Source organism: Girardinichthys multiradiatus, chromosome 20, assembly GCF_021462225.1.
Source record: "Girardinichthys multiradiatus isolate DD_20200921_A chromosome 20, DD_fGirMul_XY1, whole genome shotgun sequence".
Lineage (NCBI taxonomy): Eukaryota > Metazoa > Chordata > Actinopteri > Cyprinodontiformes > Goodeidae > Girardinichthys > Girardinichthys multiradiatus.
Window position 1 is genome coordinate 14,571,499 of NC_061812.1, and position 18,526 is coordinate 14,590,024.

Consider the following 18,526-nt stretch of genomic DNA (forward strand, 5'->3'; position numbering starts at 1 on the left):
CAGAAATCTTTTTCAAATTGATTGCTTCAACAGTCTTTTGAGGAAGTGCTTTATGGTGTTCCTTACAGTTCAGGTCAATACATGATTCAAGGATATTATGTATTCATATAACTTGTTGCCTTTTATTTGAGTACACCTGACTTTAAATAGTTGTAATTAGTTTGAGACCTTGAGACTTCACAAAATTGTCTTTGAACATGTAAAAAAAAGGATAAGAAGTGTCATAACAGTTTGCTAAAGCTTTTCATGTGAAGTGTAAGGAGTTAAACAAGGGTTACAATTTTTAATAGCAATCAAACCAGAGAATAAGACACTTGTTAATGAAAAATAATTATTTTGAGAAACAAAATCACAACAATGCCTTACTTTTATTGCAAAGAAGACTGTTCTGAATAAATTAGATTTTTTTTTTAAATAGTTGCTATCCACCAAATAGTTTTATCAACCACTTTTTGTGAAGTTTATTACTTGCATTTAGCTTTTTTTTAATGCAGGTGAGCTCTGATGGCTGGGCAACCTGCTCAGGTTGCATTATGTCCTCTTCACCATTGGGGATAGATCCCAAAGTTTTTGTAATCTAAAATAAGAACTTTTCTAACTCCTATTGACATGTAAAACATTTTATTCACAACAATACATGTAACAATCATACAAACTACTGACATGTTGATATATGGAACTAATTTGACATGTCAACAAAAAAAAGAGAAACAGAAATGCTGGGCTATGTCGGGATCTGTGTTTTTCTTTTGTGTATTTTGTGCTTGCAACATGTGTTCAGTGTTTCAGACGGTGCTGGAGTTCTCAGGTGTGCTGGGTGACAGGTGCGACTTATTCCACTGATTACTTGGAGGAGTACCTAAGCAGGAGGCTGCCAGCACTTTGACGCCAGACTATTTTGCCTTCAGTGGTAACAAGCTCAACCTACACTAAGTCTATGCTTTGTTCTTCATTTCCAAGTAACTTTGTTTATGCTCCTTCGCAGGCTGAAAACCTGAACTTTGGATTTACTTCGCTAGACACTGACTAAATGTTTTTAAAACGTAAAACATTATGTTCATCCATTGTGTCAGTGTCAAACAGTATGTGGTTGTTATTAACAGAATTATTCAAGTTTAACTGAGTACTAAGACTGTGATGTGTGTGTTTTTTCAAACTCAGAACCCACGTTTGTTTTAACTTTGCTTTGATGTAAACTCGTTGCCATGCCAAATGGAAAAAGCAGGCAACACAACCCTAATAACATGACAGCACAGTCTTAGTAATTATAAAGCATATTAGAAAGACATGCATTTAAAACCCAACTTTTTACTGTTAAAAATATGTTGAATTATTGGTAAAATAACAGCTTTCAGTTCTTTTCAGAAAAATGTTAAGATTTGTGTTTATCACTCAAATGTCTTAAAACTGGGTCTGCACGGTGGCGCAGTTAGTAGCACTGTTGCCTTGCAGCAAGTAGGTCCTGGGTGCTTTCTTCATGGAGTTTGTATGTTCTCACCGTGCATGTGTGGGTGCTCGGGTATTCCGGCTTCCTCCCACAGTCCAAAAACATGACTGTTAGGTTGCTCTTAGGCCTAAATGAGTGTGTTTGTCTTGTATGTGTCTGTGTTGCCCTGCAATGGACTGGCGACCTGTCCGGGTTGTACACCGCCTCCCGTCCATAGACTGCTGGAGATAGGCACCAACTTTCCCACGACCCACAATGGGAGAAGTGGTAGAAAATGACTGACTGACTCTCTTAAAAGCTATAATGTCATGGACTTTGACATCAGAAGATGAGTTTTCTTTATACGCAATTCTAATTATTTCTTCTAAAATGTCTAGTTTGCTACCAGAGGGGTTAAAGAATAACCTTTAAGCAATAACTACTGCGTTTTGTTAGTTAGGAGTTGAACCAAAACGCAGACAGGAACGTGGAAGCAGCATGGTGCTGCTTATAGCATGGAACGAGAAGAACAGGACATCAAGCATGGACAGAGAAATGGGCAGTATAACAGAAAGTGCTGCTCAGCAATTCTAAGAAAGGTCTAATTGATGTAATACCAATAAAGATTTTTCCATTCATCTCACTGAGATAAGTATTCTTAATTTTTGACATGGCATTTCTCAATAAATGTAAACAAAACATATATATTTTTAATTGACACTCCTTTTTGCTTTGGTGGAATTAAAGTAATTTTAAATCTACATCTGCCAGGGGTCTGGATAATTTTAGGCTTAACTGCATGCTTAATTTTAAGCTATGATTAAAAAAAATGTCTTGAAAGTAGTTCAATAAAGATTACCCAGTATACAAATGTAACCTGAAAGTACCATGGATTAAAATTGTTGTACTAAGGTAGAGATGGTTAGTAAACATATTTTAAAAGGTGGAGCTCGACTCCATGCAATACTGGTATGATTCAAGGAAAAAGAAATTCATCAGACACAGAGCTAGAGAAGGTTTTGGTTTGATCAATTTATAACTTAGTGATGAATCAATTTATTAGAGATGGGTTGCATCCTGGTTAATGTTACCTGATCAATTAAAATATATATAATTCTAGCTTATGCACCTTTTTCCATTTTGGATTTTTGATTTAATCCAAAAATAGAATTTTTGAAATAAAAGTTTTTTTGATTATACATTCACACACTTTTTTTTTTTTTTGTATTTTGATTGTTGAATGTAAATTGAAAATGTAAAGCCATAATGACAGATTTTCTGAGGAACCCTTTTATTTGCTGTTTGATGTATACTTTTTATGTTTATGTTTGGTTTCCATGAAATAAGGTATAGACCTTGTTTTGGATTTAATACTAACAAAAACTACAAATGGTTGAAAGAGCCTTAATGAACTATTTCTATTTTAATAAATTATACAGTCCCCCTCAGCAAGCAACTTCATTTGGACATGTCAGGAAGGTCAGGAATTCATCAGCTGCTCTGACTCAGAAAAAAAAAAAAAAAACATAATCAGAAGTCATCCTGATTTATTCCAGAGGATCTATTAACTTGTTTTTGTTCTCATGAAAAGGCTTAGTTTCCTAACAAGTGCATTGTGAATAAATAGAACAATAAATAGAACACAAATATAATATAGGAGCACAGTGAAACACACTCTGCTCATTATATTTTGTGATTAAGAAAGCATCTTACTAATAGTTTACTCATTCAGACAACAAGAACCCACAGAAATATTACTAATTTTAAATTAATGTTAACTACATCCTAAGGCACATTTATTCAGCGTAATTGCTCTAACTCTGGCATTTTAGTTTCTTGAGAAATATATGTCAAGTGAAAAGAAATGCCTTACCTTTCCTACGTATAGTGGCTCTGTGCCTGTGTACTCCTCCACCACGAAAAACTGGTTCCACACCCATCCTCTCTTTACTCTTTCAAGTGATGAGGGTCCTTCTTGCTTTTCACTCCCTCCTGAGTTTATGCCACTAGTTCTTGAAGCCTCAGACCACTTAAAACAACAGCAGCTCAAAAGACCCAGTGCTGCCAATAGTGCCCACGGTCCTGCTGTCCAAAGGGGAACCATGTTGTTAAAAAAACTAAACTTCTCTGTGTCTACATGTAAAATCAAAGATGCGGACTCAAAGGGTTTTTCACCTATAGTTATAAACAAAAACGCAAGCCCACCAGGGCAAACTCAAAGGCTCTTGGTGAAAGAACTTGAAAGCTAATCCATGGGATCACAAATCAATCTGAAGTTATCTGCTGAATACAGGGCAGGTCATGGAGCATAATGGTTTGTACCACCCGGTGAGAGCATGTTTGTACGGTCACATGGCCAGTCAATTTGATTCTCCTGAGTACTTGCTCCCCCTTACTAAGATTCCTATATTTCTTTTAAGTGGAATCTGTAGCAATGAAACAAACAGATTGAAGAATACCTTTAAAAGATTTGAGGGAGAAAGAAACAACAGATTAACCAGTCAGGCTCACTGTTCAATATAGAAATTATGGGGAAACAAGGTTGTAGGGGCACTGAAAAGTGTGCTACTGAAGAATAACATTGAAGCTTTCCATCCATTCTTCACTCGTCCGACTCCAACAGCACTTGTATCCATTTGACGTCCGGTCAGCTCAGTGAGGGGGTTTGATAACGCTCTGGTAGTTTAAAGTCCTGGACAAAATTCCCGGAAAAATATTATTCCGAAGACGAAATTATTTTACAGTCCAGTCCCTTGAAAAGTTCTAACTGATTTTACTTGCAGAAGCAGAAAGCTTGAAATGTGAAAAGGCTAGCTGATTTTACTGCTGGTGATTACATTTGATCCTGGATGGCTTTGACCTTCAGAACAATCCACTGGTTTGAGGAGCTTGTATTTTAAAAGGTCCTATGTAATTATTTTCTTCATCGTGACAGCTCTTTCAGTAATCCAAGGGCAAGAAAGCAACCTGTAAGACAGAAGAGACAAAAGCTGAGGTTATACATTTGCTACACTTTAGGCTGAATTTGGTCATGTTGATGAATCAATACTTTTATAAATTTTAAACAAACCTAGTCAGCATGGTGTCAAGATTGTATAAGTTGTGGATGTTGACATTTGTATTACAACAAAAAACTACAATATAAATCCGTCTTCTATTATATTATAACCACTGACCAGTGAGTTTCACTGCCTACTTTTTACAGTCCTCTTCAGCACAAAAAACTGTCTTTCACATCTTATGAGTGTTAAGTGCTCATCTGGCATCCTGACTACTGAACAATCCAGGCATCCATTTTTATTTTTTTTTGTCAATTTAGGCATCAGGCTCATTTGCTTCAGGCTTGAATGTATTCTCCAACAGCAATTGTGTTTCCCAGAAAATTATAGAGCTAATAGAAATTGTGTTTTTATTCATACATGTCACATATCTGTGTACTATGTAGTAAATGCACTCATTACTTGGTTGGAGCTGCTTTTGCATGACCATGTGAGGAACCCAAAGAACCTAACTCAGACTGCCATGAAGTTGATCAGCCTGAGGTACTGCAGAGGTGTTAAGATTGCTTTAATAGCAGACTTCAGAACAATTTTATTGCTGGGTCTGATGTCTTTCATCTTCCCCTTGCTAATGCCCTATTTGTTTTCTGTGGGGTTTAGGTCAGGCTGGCCAATCATGTGCAACAAAATCACAATGTAAAAACCAGGTATTGGTATTTTTGGTCGGGGGCATTGACCAAGACCTACTGAAAAATTAGTATCCAGATAAACTTGTCAAATTGGATTTGGATGTCTCCACACACTTCCTACAGATTCTAGGTCCGTGACTTTTTGATGATTGCAAAATGAACTTTTTATCTGAAAAGAGGACTATGGACCATTGGACACACCGGTTTTTGTTCTTACTTCACCCAGGTCAAACAGTTATGATTTTTTTGTGAAAGGAATTTCACTGTTTTATAAGTTATGGCTACAGTGAGGCAATAACTTCTGCAGTTAATGCCTTGTGAATCTCACTAACAACACTTGAATGGAAATACTTTACAAAACCCTCAAGTGTGAATGTATCACTGTTGTGGTAAATGCATTTACCACACTTTTTCCCTCCACTGATCTTTCTTTGAATATGCTTTGATACAGCACTCTGTGAACACCCAGCTTCTTTAGCAATTACATTGGGTGACCTGAATTGACATTTGTGGATAGTTAGTGACTGTCAACTGGACAGCTGTCAAGTCTTTCCTATAATTGTATAGTATAATTGTATAATATGGCCAAATAATCACATTTCTATATAAAATATGTTTTTTTTCTCTCATTCAGAGAAATAGATATTTTGATTTGTATAACCTGTAAGCCATAATCGCCCAATTAACAAAGTAACCATCTGACATACAGAATTTGATGTGTAACAAATTTATATAAATATGTGATATTCTTGTGATATTTTTGTGATATTCTAATTAACTGTTATACATCTGAATTTTGCAGAAAAGCCATGGTGAGATAAAAGCAAAGAAAAAGTTAAAACGAATGGTCATTTTTCATCACACATGGAACCAAAAGCATCTGTCTGCTTTTATTCTGACTGAAACAGCAACTTTGACCTCAGCCAGATGATTAAATGGATGAAGGAACACTAATTGGATACAAGTATTAATCAATTAATTCTATCCATTGAGACTACACCTAGCTAATACTTCAGATAGACACAGTAGAAAACAAAAGGGTGCTATATACTTTGTTGGTGGTTCACATGCAAGACGTTAGGCAGAAATGTAAAACTGACCCATCACAGATCTAAAACAGTAGATGGGATTCTAAAGGAGTAAGAAGAAATAAAAATGACAAAAAATGACAAAAAAAATAAAAAAGGTTTCATGGGAAATAAGAAAAAAATGAAACAAATTGTTGTGTGTAACTGTGATTAATGGTCTCTTTTAAAGGTTCAGAACAAAAGTCGAATGACGAACAAAAAGAAGAAACAACAACATTTAGTATGTCTCTGGTCTCACAACCCAAAAAGGGAAGATTGCAACACAAGATGAAAAAAAGCTCCTCAGGCCTGCTGGTAGTTTAACCTATTGTATTTCTGTAGGCACTTCTAATCTCACTCTCCCTCTGCCCAGCAAGTAAGCTTGGAGCTTCCGGGAATAATTCGTTCTCAGACTGTTGGTCAAGGCAATGTCCGTGGTATTGGAAACTAACTGCTCTAAGGCTGTCCAGTCTCCAGAACAAACAATTCAGAAGAAACTTAAGCAGCTCAGACCTCTTAACTCCTCAGTACAGCACATTTGTTACTCTTACAGTTGTATGTAAAGCTTGTATCTTTGCCATATCTAAAATAGTTTAAATTAAGCAGTTGGAAGTGTTGGCTCAACAGAAATTTGGTAATAAACAAAAGTACTAGAGAAATATTTTTCCCATATACTGCAGGTAAAGGAGAGACAAGTAGATTATGACTGATATTTCCACACACTCTGTGGAGGCCATGCATAGTACTTCTTTCATTAGACTATACTAATAAAATTAAACTCTAAAAATACCTTGGATGTGTGAATTTATCAGTCCTGCAGAAACATTATCAGGTGTAACATGTTATAACAAGCCCAGAAAATGTTCCCCAGAGAGGTCAACATATGTACTTGCTTTTAGTAAGAATTTAGTGTTAACGATTTTTAAGATTATAATTTAGAGATCAAGACAAAGTACAACAGGGTGGGAAGCTTAACCCTGTGGAGGATTTCCAGATAATATGAAGCAGGACAACCATAATCCTAAAGTTTTTTTTTTATCCTTTGCTTGTGCACTCATGATCCTTGGGGAATAAAGCTTCTAACGCAAGGTTTTAAAGGGAGATGGACATTGAACAGAAATTGATTTGTAAAACTCTCATGTTGCCCTTGAATATTCGACACATGGTTTTGGAGTTTAATTTTAAACTAGGAGATTACTCACCTCAATGCCAGTCACAAGCGGTAGCTATTCAGAATATACTAGCCTAGCATGTAGGTAGTTGTTGTTGATATTATTTATATTCAGTAACAGTTATAGTTCAAAAAGAAATTATGTTTCTTATAAAGAAAATGTACTTTTATTTCACCTGTTTTGTTTAAACTAAATTTTTAATAAAATCATAAAATGTAAACATTAAATAACTAATTATTTCTTTTGAGCTGTTTCAGAACAACTATTTGTGCAATGTTCAAAAAATGAAACAGTAAAGGGACCTTGTCATCATACCAGACCTCCAAAAAGGTTAGGGAAATATTTACATTTATGATCGGATTACAGATGATGCTCACAGTCCCTAGCAACCAAAAATGCCTAATCAGAGCCTGTACACATAACTCCATGGAGATAATATTGAAATCAGGGACAATTTATTTTCACAAAACACAAACAATATCCCTTTTTGTGTTCTGGACTCATTGGAAGGCAAATATGTATATCAATTAAGAGGTAGGTTTTGACCGTTGCCAAAGTTATTCTTATGATCATGTATTTTTCTAATCTGAAGCTTTCCTCAGATAATGGAGAGGCAGAATTTGAGCTAACCTGACTTGCTCTGTGTTGCATTTTAAAATGTAACACTTGAACCTACACATAATATCAGCAAATCCTTGATGTGTTCAGGTAGGTATGATGGAAAATTATCATTCTCTACAGAGTTCAGCTGAGTTGTAACCCTCTGATGCTCAGCAACATTTACTGTGAGTGTAGAAAAGCAAGTTCTTTCACATTTGGATGTTGCATGACTCATACTTGCTTTCAGCCAACACTGTGACTGTCTGCTTAACTAGGAGCATCCTATCACAGGCCATCTACCTGCTGTGTTGCCTACAGCAAGAGCTGTGAAAAACCCTGAGGTTAGAAAACTTCTCCACCGGTCACCTGCTCCTCCACCATATGCTCAGGAACAATGGGTAGCTAACTAGGAGCATCTTACCTTACCACTAACCCTGGGTTAGGACATTGCGCAATACACTGTGAACGTACAGACACAATGCAAGTGCATTTCAAGTGGATTACGAGGATTATGATATTATAACAGCTATTCGTGAGTCGTTTAGTTTTGGGGAAACTCCAATGAAATGGCAACAATGTGCGCAAATATGTTGTACAGTAAATGCTGTAAATGTGTGACAACTATTTTACCAGAACTGGTTTCATTTTCTTACTGCTGTCTTTGGTAACAGATGTAAAGAATTGCAGTCTAATAATAATGTAATATAATGTAATTAAAATGTGTAATGCAATAAATTAAAGACAAATAATCACCGTTTGCAGGTCAAAACAAATTTTCACCCATGCCAATGTTATCACAGATAAACAAGAGGAGACAGGTCAAAAGGACTGCAATTTTGCAATTCATGCAGACGAGGTGCTATATTTAATAACATCCTAAATCAGCTGATCACACATAAAATCAGCTGTTCAGATGCACAAAAATTTTAAACTGCGGTTTGTGCTTTAAAGTCCTTGTCCTCGTTATTGCCATGGTTGAGACAAAAACTTCATCATAAAAACATAATAAATCCAAAATACTTTCTTCTTCAAGCAAACTCTAGGGCATTACCAGTTCAGACAGCAGCGTCTCTCCTCTTCCATTGTCACACATCTCACATCACAACCTGAGCCTTATTTTATAAAATCTTGCTGGGCTGTGTTCCAGATAATTATCCCAGTGGATCATTTTATACATAAAAAACATATTTAAGATATATAAGACCTTCTTGCATGCACAATAATACAAACATTATTAGTATTTAGCCTATTAACATTTTTTCTTTTTTTTCGTTTCATGCAGATGACTTTAATGTGACCCACAGTAATGTTAATAGGGCCACAGCCACCGTATTGAGCAGAACAAAACTAAGTGGAGCAGAGCCACGCTGCCTAAAACAAGCCGGTGGAAAAGGGGCATTAGATCAAGGAATATTCATGTGTTACTATTGCCTAGTCAAAGTCTAGACCTAAAGTCAGCTAAAAATCTTTAGCAAAACCTAAAAAGTAACTTTCACAGATGCTTTCCATTCAGTTTGGCAAAGCTCCAAGAAGAATTGGCAAAAAATTTAAATTTGTTCACCTCAATGCACTCTTGTTGATACATACTCTACAAGAGGTGGATGTTCTGATTTAGGGGGGTTGGAAGAAAAGACAAAATGGATCCCATACCTTTCAGATATTTATTTGCAAAGAAAATATTGATTCCTTGAACTTCCACTAGACAGATGTCAGTATTTTGTGTTGGTCCATCCCCTAAAATTGCCAAAAAATACACTGAAGGTTCAATGGTTAAAAACATGTAAACATAAGGAGATATACAGATACAAGATTAATGCGAGTTTGTTTATTCTGATTTTTATAGAAATTCAAGATGACATATTTATCTTATTGAATCTGTCTTTTTCCTCTATCTCTTTCCCTTCCCTGTCCAAGTCATTCTCCAGTCCAAGGCAATTGGCAAGCCCTGTGCAGCCATTCGTGACCTATTAGAGTGCTGGATGGATCCTGGAGCATGGCTGCAGCCTCTCATCAGTGGGCATGCCCTGAGCAAGCCCTTTGACAGCTGGCAGCGGACAGACGACAGCCTGGAAAGACTGATCACTGCAAACTGATAGGCATAGAGCCAATGACCAGCAGACAGCACTCTCTGTCTCTGACACATTCTCTCATAAATATGCTCACACATACACAAAGTCACAGACACGCACACATGCTGTGTGATCATGTGTCTGCATCTTGAACAATGTTTTCTTATAGGACAGGACTTGGAGTTTGCACCAACCAGTTTATATATTAAAACAATTAATGAATAAGTATAACAATTAAATAATAAATAGGTCATATTGCCAATGTCATAACTTTAACATGCTGCACTGCATCTCCTTTTTTATACATATGATCAGCTGAATTACAGGAGGTCTGACAGTGTGGGAGGGTGCATCTAATGTCTCTAATGTCTTGGAATTTTGTACAACACCTTGCCCTCTCACAAGTTGTACTATGCTGCAAGAAAATACTAGTTTTTTTAGAAAGTGAGTACAAGCAACTTGACTTTAAATATTCATGGAAAGTATTAAAAGGTAGCAACCAGGGCCCACAGGATGGACACAATGCTTTTGCACTATAGCTCATAGCTATTTTGTTGACAGTTGCTGCAAAAATGAGTACAAGTAGGTCACCAGGGATTTTCTGCGAATCAAGAATGCATGTGGAAACAGCTTCGGATTGAAAAAAATAGTTTGTTTAAAAGTAGTAAAAGTAATTAAAAAAAAAAACAAATTTGTTTAAAAGTAATCCTATCATGATGAGTGAACTTGTTGCAGGACCAATGTGTAAACAGGAAAATGGAAGCTGCATTGGAATTTGATATGAAAACAGAAAACTTACAAAAACACAGGAAGAGCTGGGCATGAAGCACAGGCAGTGGAACAGCAGGATCCAGCAGTGACCAATGGAAACCATGGACCTTAAATACAGATGAGATGTGATCAATGGCATGGGAAGCTGATGAGTATAATCAGGGGAAAGTTTAGAGCAAACAGGAAGACTAAGGCAAGAAGACTAATAAACACAGATAATACACAGAGAGTTTGACTAGACACAAAAGGATCTACAAATCAAAAAGGGGAAAAGCCTGACACCAATATAAGAGAATAAACCAAAACACAGAGGGAAGAGAAATAAATAAGAAGCTAAACACAAAGAAATAAACTTAAATGACAATAATGAACAACAGGAAATGAACTGAATATGGCAAGACCTTTCTAATACAAATAATCCCATAAATGATCAGAAAACAAACACTAAAGAAAACCAAAACGCAAACATGGATCATGACAAATCCAAGCTTTGCATTTCCACTGTTGTTAATGTATGGTTGATTCCCAGTGCTAATAAGAAGTTTGATCTTTACAGTACATTTCTTCTTTTTTCCGTAAAGGTAATTATTGGGGGCAGATAATTTTTTGATCGATTAACATCCAAGTTTTTCACGGAAGGAAAGCCATTTCATACTGACAATGTGTTGTTTTGTTATGTTATTCTATTGAATCATATCCACCAGCTGGAGGTTGCTGAGAGATGTTCTGGCTTGATGAGAAATCATAACCCGTCCTATTTCCTAAAAGCTGGCTGGCCTTAACGGGGTTCAGCACTACAGTTACTAAAAACAGAGTGTATCTATCAAAGATGGCGACTCAAGTTTGAGATTCTGACTCGACTCACATTTGAGTCACAAAAATTAAATGCCTCAGATTCGACTTAGAGCTGTGCCCTAAAGACTTCAGGCTTGACTTGGACTCCTGGTCTGAGATTTGAGTCTACTTAACAGCTAACATAATGAAGAGTGAAAGGAAGAAGTATGTAAGTTACAGATTGCAACTCTGACAGGGGATGCATTGCTGCACGTATTACTGTACAGGAGGCCCTTGGTTATTAGTCAGTGACGTGGATGGATTATGGGCTGTTAAATAGGTGTTAATTTATTCATTGACAAGACAAAAAAGCACATTATTTGATTTATTCGTTAGCCAAGCCAGATTTTCACCAACAGGCATCTTGGTGACAACTTGTCAATTAAAATGGCCAGTGTTAATTTCATTAGTTAATTTTTTGTTGACTTTTTCAACAGTTTGACTCAGATTTGTCGGATCTGGTCACACTGAACAAGGGGGTCCCAGAGGGATCTGTTTTAGGGCCCTTGCTCTTTTTATTCTATATTAATTGAATCTGTGATCATCTTAAATGAACATCATATCATATGTAGATGATACAATTTTGTATTCATCAGCGCCCTCTTTAGAAGCAGCACACTTAAATCTTCAGACTGACTTTATTACCTTACAAAATACTCTCCTTGACTCAAAATTAGTCCTAAATGTAAGTTATGTTGTTTTGCCTTAAGTTTCCTCCTATTAAAACATTGGATGGTGGTATCATAGAGGTCATAGACACATATAAATATATTGATATTTGGCTTGAAAAAGACCTTAATTTTAAACATTATGAAAACCTAATAAAAATGTTTTTTGTATAGATCAAAACCATGCGTTTTTATTTTTTCCCATAAGCGACTAGTAACCAGGTTGTTTTTAATCACCGTTGGACAATGGTGACACCAATTATAAATTTGCCTGTCCCAGTACCTTAGCTAAACTAGACCCCATTTACCATGCTGCTTTAAGGTATATAACTGGTTCACCGTTTAGAACTCACTATTGTTTTTTCTATAACTTTCCCAGATTTACCTCTTTCAGTACTCCCAGAATGAGGCACTGATACATTTTATATATATAAAGCCATTTCAGGTAAATTGACACATATTCACTCCAAGTTCACTGTACTCGAGAACACCCACAATCTTAGAGCCAGTAGTTGGTTGCAATTTAAGGTGCCCTTTGTGCGCAAAGAGTCAGGAAGGATGAGTCTGTCCTACTTTGGCCTATGGTGTTGGAATGATCTGCAGCTCAGGTTGAGGCTGGAGTCTCCTTGTTCTTTATCTAGTTTTAAACAAAAACTGGCAGATGTTTTAGTCACATCTTGAACTTGTAACGTTTAAGGACAGCATTTGTTTTCAAACAAAAACCGCCAGAGGTTTAATTATATTTTGTAACTGTTATGTCTTTTTATTTATTTATTTCTGTATATTATGATGCTTTTTATCTTGGCCAGGACATCCTTGTAAAAAAAAATTACAAATCTCAATGGATTTCTTTCCTGGAAAAATAAAGGCAAAATAAAAAAAAACAAATTCAAATATTCAACCTTAACAGATTTTAATCTGGCTTTTATTGCGCAATCTACGTATGGTTCATTAAGCTCCTCGGGGCTTCGCAGGGGACCAGACCAGAGCATATACAGTGTAAATCCAGGGTTACAGTAAATACGGCACTGAGTGAAACAACCGAAGGCGAAGCTGAGCAGTATGGAGCAGTAGCAGCAGACACAAAGGATGATTCAAGATCTAAAGACACTACCTGGTGTGTTATTTTTTTTTACTTTCAGAATCTTTAAAGAAACATGTATTTAAATATATTGTATGTGCATGTAATTTATCTTATTTTAATAATATTTTTTTATTATTAATAATAAAAATAAGAATTTCAGAATTGTATTTATTAACAATATCTGCCAATATCTAAATGTACTTTTGCAACAAGAAATCGTTCTTACCTGCTGAGCCTTGATCCGTTTAGCAACAGCAAGCACCAACCTTTTCTTTGGCAATCGTTTCCCATCAGATGCACTTAACATTGTGACTATACCATCTGCATCAACATTCGTCTGGAAGAAATCTCACCCTCTGACATATTTTCTCTTGAATTCAGATGTTTCTTGTTCAAAGCAGTTTGCCGAGAAGTACTCAGATTATAACTGGCACCGTTTCACCATATTAACGCTGTCTTTAACACACCTTGGCTTCTACCTGACCGTTTATCATTGATGTTCCCACAATGAATGACCAGAGACTTCCCCTTAGTTGTCATTTCCAGGCAACTTTGGACTTGCAAAATTTAACATTGAAATATGCCTTTTATGGGTCACAATTGTCTTTTATCACATCTTTAATCCTATTATCATGTCAATTACTGCCCAATACCTTCAATATTAAAATGTTTTCTTTCAATTTCTGCATTTGTGGGAAAAGTGTGTCACAGGCACTTTAAATATATAGTGTATATAGATCAAAAACAATTTTTTCTCTTAAAACCTGTTTTAAATGTAAATGTTGCTTTTTTTACATGCAGCTCTTACAGTGGTCAAAAAAAACCTGCTGAGGTGATTGGGAACTAAGCTGACAAAACAGCCAACTGAACAGTGAACTATTTGAGTTTTTCTCCAGCCAGTCTTTGCCCATTCTTTTTCACTCTGATAAGCTTGTTATCTTTGCTTCTCTGCTCTGCCATTAACCCCCTCTCCTCTTTGCCATGCCTTCTCTGACCAGACAGATAAGATGCAACTTCAGAGAGTTGTGTGAAGTGCGTATATGAGCTCTGTGAATTGCCAGACTTCTACTTTGTTTTTATTCAGTTTACCACCTTTTATCTCAGTGTGAAAAATAAGTATGTGCAGTGATTTGTACTGTTTTCAGTGACTTGCAAGTACATCAGATCAAACTGGTTTCATTTTAGGCAGTGCCAGTTACTGCAAACAGAGACTGTGGCAGTGACAGAAGCTGGCAAAGCCAGGAGCTAACTACTGCTACTACTGAAAGGAAAGACAGGGAAGAGGGCCAGGAATCGTAGGATAGTTTTTTCAAACAAAGTAAATACCTTTCTTCCTACACAAAGAAAGGCAGAAATTACTTTTTGAACAGTGCTTTTAAAGAATTCACACCAATAACAGATTGCTGCAAAGTCAACAACACACACTGTACGAAAAGCATTGAGATACGGTACTATCCGATGCGCCGATACATCCATATATAGAACATATACAGATATATCGCATAACATACGGGAAAATACACATGCATACATGAGGGATATTCAGTGATACAGCCCACAAAATATTCGAACTTCCGTATACCCAATCCGACTAGTATCCCGAAAAATATACGTATTGGATTCCCCACAGTTACCACTTTAGAGATCTCTGCATCTCTGGCGTATCATGTTCATGGATTCTTAACCATACGTCACATATGCCCTCCGTCTGTCTACATACCTGGATACCCATCAGAGACGGATGTAGAAAATACGTGCATTTAATCCCGGCAGTTCCTACCTTCGATCTCTGCATCTTCGGAGTATCATGTTCACAGATTCACGACCTCACGTGATGGATGCCCACCGGATATTTATGGATTTTTATAATTTTTTTTCATTTTAATTACTTTTATTTAACCAAAGTTGATAACCCCATTCCTGATGTACCAGTTCTCTGCATTGTGAAATATGGCTGTTAGGCCTTCATCTAAAAGTATTAAACATCTTAAGTGTCTTTAAGATCTGACATTATCAGACATTTTAAGATCACCCAGTCAGCTTTCTAGATCACTATCAGAATTATGAAAGTCTTGAATGTTGATTTCTGTACCATTATCATGTTAAACAAATCACAAGCTGGACTAATAAAAACATTGCTAAAATTTGGAATTTGGAAATATCAGTATTATGAAATGAACATTTTTTTAAACTTTTGTAGTACATCAGATGTTTTGCTTCTACATAACTGCACATTGAAAGTAATATTAAAAATAAGAACAAACCAATAATTTTTAAAGGTCATTTTTATTAACAAGATAATTTGTGATATTTCAAATGTTGTTCATGTCTTTTGAAGGCTGCCTCCTGTTGCATCCATCACTGGACACTCTGCAGTTTTTGTAGCCCCACCAGTATGTTTCCCTGCGTTCTGTGTCCGTCTCCTCATCGCTCATCAGGCATGTAGACACCCATTTGAGGTATCGGTACAAATAAAAGCTAAACAGAAAATATGACGCAAAAGGAAATCAGAGATTGTTTGGCATTCTAAGGAACAATCCATGCGCTAGTCAACTCACCCTCTCCGATCCTCATACAAGCGAAAGTCCGCTGTCGCTTCATGCTTGTCCAGGAAGAGCAAATACTGCAAGTTATGAAATCGATGCAATCTGTTTTTCTTTGGAAAACTTTTTAACCAATTTAAATAATAAACTGAACTTGACTGCATGGTTTGATAACTAGGACACATGTATGTACTTAACTTGAAATCTGTATGATTGGATTTAATTTTTCTTTTATTATTTTATAAAGTGCCTTGAGACTACATGTGTTGTGAGTTGGCACTATATAAATAAATTTTATTGAATTAAAACTGAAATTTTTATCTGTTCCTACTTTTTTGGTATGCACCAGATGAAGAGGCTTACAAACCTAATTGTAAACTCCAGCTTCAGTCACAATAAAGACATCCAATTATGCTCAATTCAATAACTAAGCTGTGACAATCCAAATTATGAAAGTGAAGTTTCTGCCCACGAACAAATTTGTTCCACGTAATGTATTAAAACTTGATAATTCTTCAATCACACATTGATGAATGAAGTGTTAGTCTGGATTGAAGACAGCTTAAAGAGCTGAAATGACACTTCTTCCATCCTGGAAGTCTGACAAGATGATAAAAAAATGAATGCCGGCACAGACACACACTTTGAAATCTGCAAGGCCAAATGCATACATATGCACAGAAAATACATGCCACCTTAAGTATAACTAATTGATTTTGTGATTGTATTTAAGCTTGAACCTCACATACACAAATACATGTACACAGAGTTATATTTCTCTTTCAATAACAGCCTTCTAACACTCTTTCAATTCAATTTTTACCAACTTACTTTGATATTCCACAGGACCTTATGCCCTTCTTCTTCATGCCTGTCATTACTTTACAGTAAAAATATTTTTAGCCTTCTATTTACTTTGCTTTCTTTCAACATTTTGATTTTCTTTTGTATATATATGACATTTCTTTCCTGTTCTATTTTTTCTTCCCTACATTGTGTGCTGTTAGCTATTTTAAACATTAATATTAATATTTTCTTTTATATTAACTGAGAAAAAACAACATTCCCAGATAGAATGTTATAAACGTCATGAAACTACAAAAATCCATATGTAATGTGAATGTATTGCCACATCAGACAAAAATGGCTGCTGGTCTCATGTCAGGGTGTGGCATCTATTCCGGCCTGAACACAAGCACTGATTTGGTGCAAACCAGTCATACAGTTGTTGTGTTGTCTAAAGTGGGAGGTGAGCCCACAGCTTTGGTAATATGCCTTTGATCCTTTTGACTAGAAGATGACCTCCAATGATCAACACGTTTGACTGGAAAAAAGATTGGGGTATCTTCCAGATAAACGGGCTTATTCTGTTGAAAGACTGTGCAAGGTAACAGTATCCTGAGAGGTAGGAAAGTGTTATCAGAGTCCTTTGAATCACTACCAGAGATAACCTGAAGACATAGGCTCCCCACACCATGATGCTAAGAGCAATGCCAATGTGGCTTTGCAGAACAATAACAAGTGTGGTCCTCAATCTTGGTATAGCCAAATGCACAACTGTCCACAATGATGCAGAACGCAGACTCCTGTATGACATGATACAACACAGCTTGTTATGTGTTCATGTTGCCCAGTTACAGTGCAACTCCAAACAATCACCTCTGCTCTTCTTTTAATGGCAGCATACATTTAAGAGAGTAAAAGTTTATTTCGACTTAAGCGAGTCCTGTGACCGTCACAGCGTGTCAAGTGAGTAACTACAGGGACTACAAACTCACCTTTCGGAATGATTATTGGATGATCAGGGAACCTACTGATAACTTTATCAGCCCACCCATGATCTCCTCTGGTGCCTCGTCTAAACATGTAAGCTTTTTGCTAGTCAAATTGTTTACATACCCATTTCTGTTTATGTTTACCAAGTTACATCCTTCATGAACTGTTGCTTCTGAATGTTACCATTTTTATTCAGAAAGTATATTTCATTTTTAGTCACTGTGTGCTTAGCTGTTATTAATTCAATGTTTCCCAATATTTTATTTTACTTATTTATGTTTATTCATCTTTGACACTAGCTCTTCCTCTGATTGCAGTCACATAAAAACATGTATTTTTGCATATCTTTGATGTATGGCTGGCATCTTTAGTTGATTACCAAGGAATTTAAAGCAAACGCACAACTCTCATCTTCACAACATGTATTGCTCAAACTAGTGTGCTTGGATACAAGGAAATTTCTTTCCACCCCCTCAAGGGAATAAGTTGCAGCCCTATTTGAACCTGCCATTACACAACATTAAAGCTTAGTTAACCAGCAGATTCTCAGTTCAGAAGCTATGGAGAGAAATATAAAGAAAAGTTGTATATATTCAAAACAAATGACAAGTATGAGAGAAGAGAAGTTTAGATTTGGCATTTAATAGCCTGAGGTTAATACATGGCTCCCCTGAGCCCACTCATTCGCTGCAGTCTATCTGTGCCTCGGATTGATGTGTGCAATGTGTGAGTTTGCATTTGCTTAAAATCATTTTCTGCAGAGATACACACGCATGCATTACCACAAAAGCCATAATACACTTACACAGACTGTAGGTAGCAAGACAT

General features: G+C 36.3%; 1 protein-coding gene across 3 annotated transcripts in view; it reads right to left on the reverse strand.

The window, feature by feature from the left end:
• Positions 1–18,526, reverse strand: part of LOC124857508 (cadherin-22-like) — a 237,765-nt gene that overhangs the window by 114,703 nt on the left and 104,536 nt on the right. The window contains exons 3-4 of one of the 3 annotated variants that reach the window (XM_047348788.1): positions 10,822–10,900; positions 3,300–4,393 (exon numbers count right to left, since the gene is read on the reverse strand). In XM_047348788.1, the coding sequence (XP_047204744.1) occupies positions 3,300–3,530 (231 nt within the window). In that variant the 5' untranslated portion in view covers positions 3,531–4,393; positions 10,822–10,900. Of the gene's footprint in view, positions 1–3,299; positions 4,394–10,821; positions 10,901–18,526 lie in introns of those variants that run through there. The other 2 variants (XM_047348787.1, XM_047348789.1) reach the window with 2 other exon arrangements.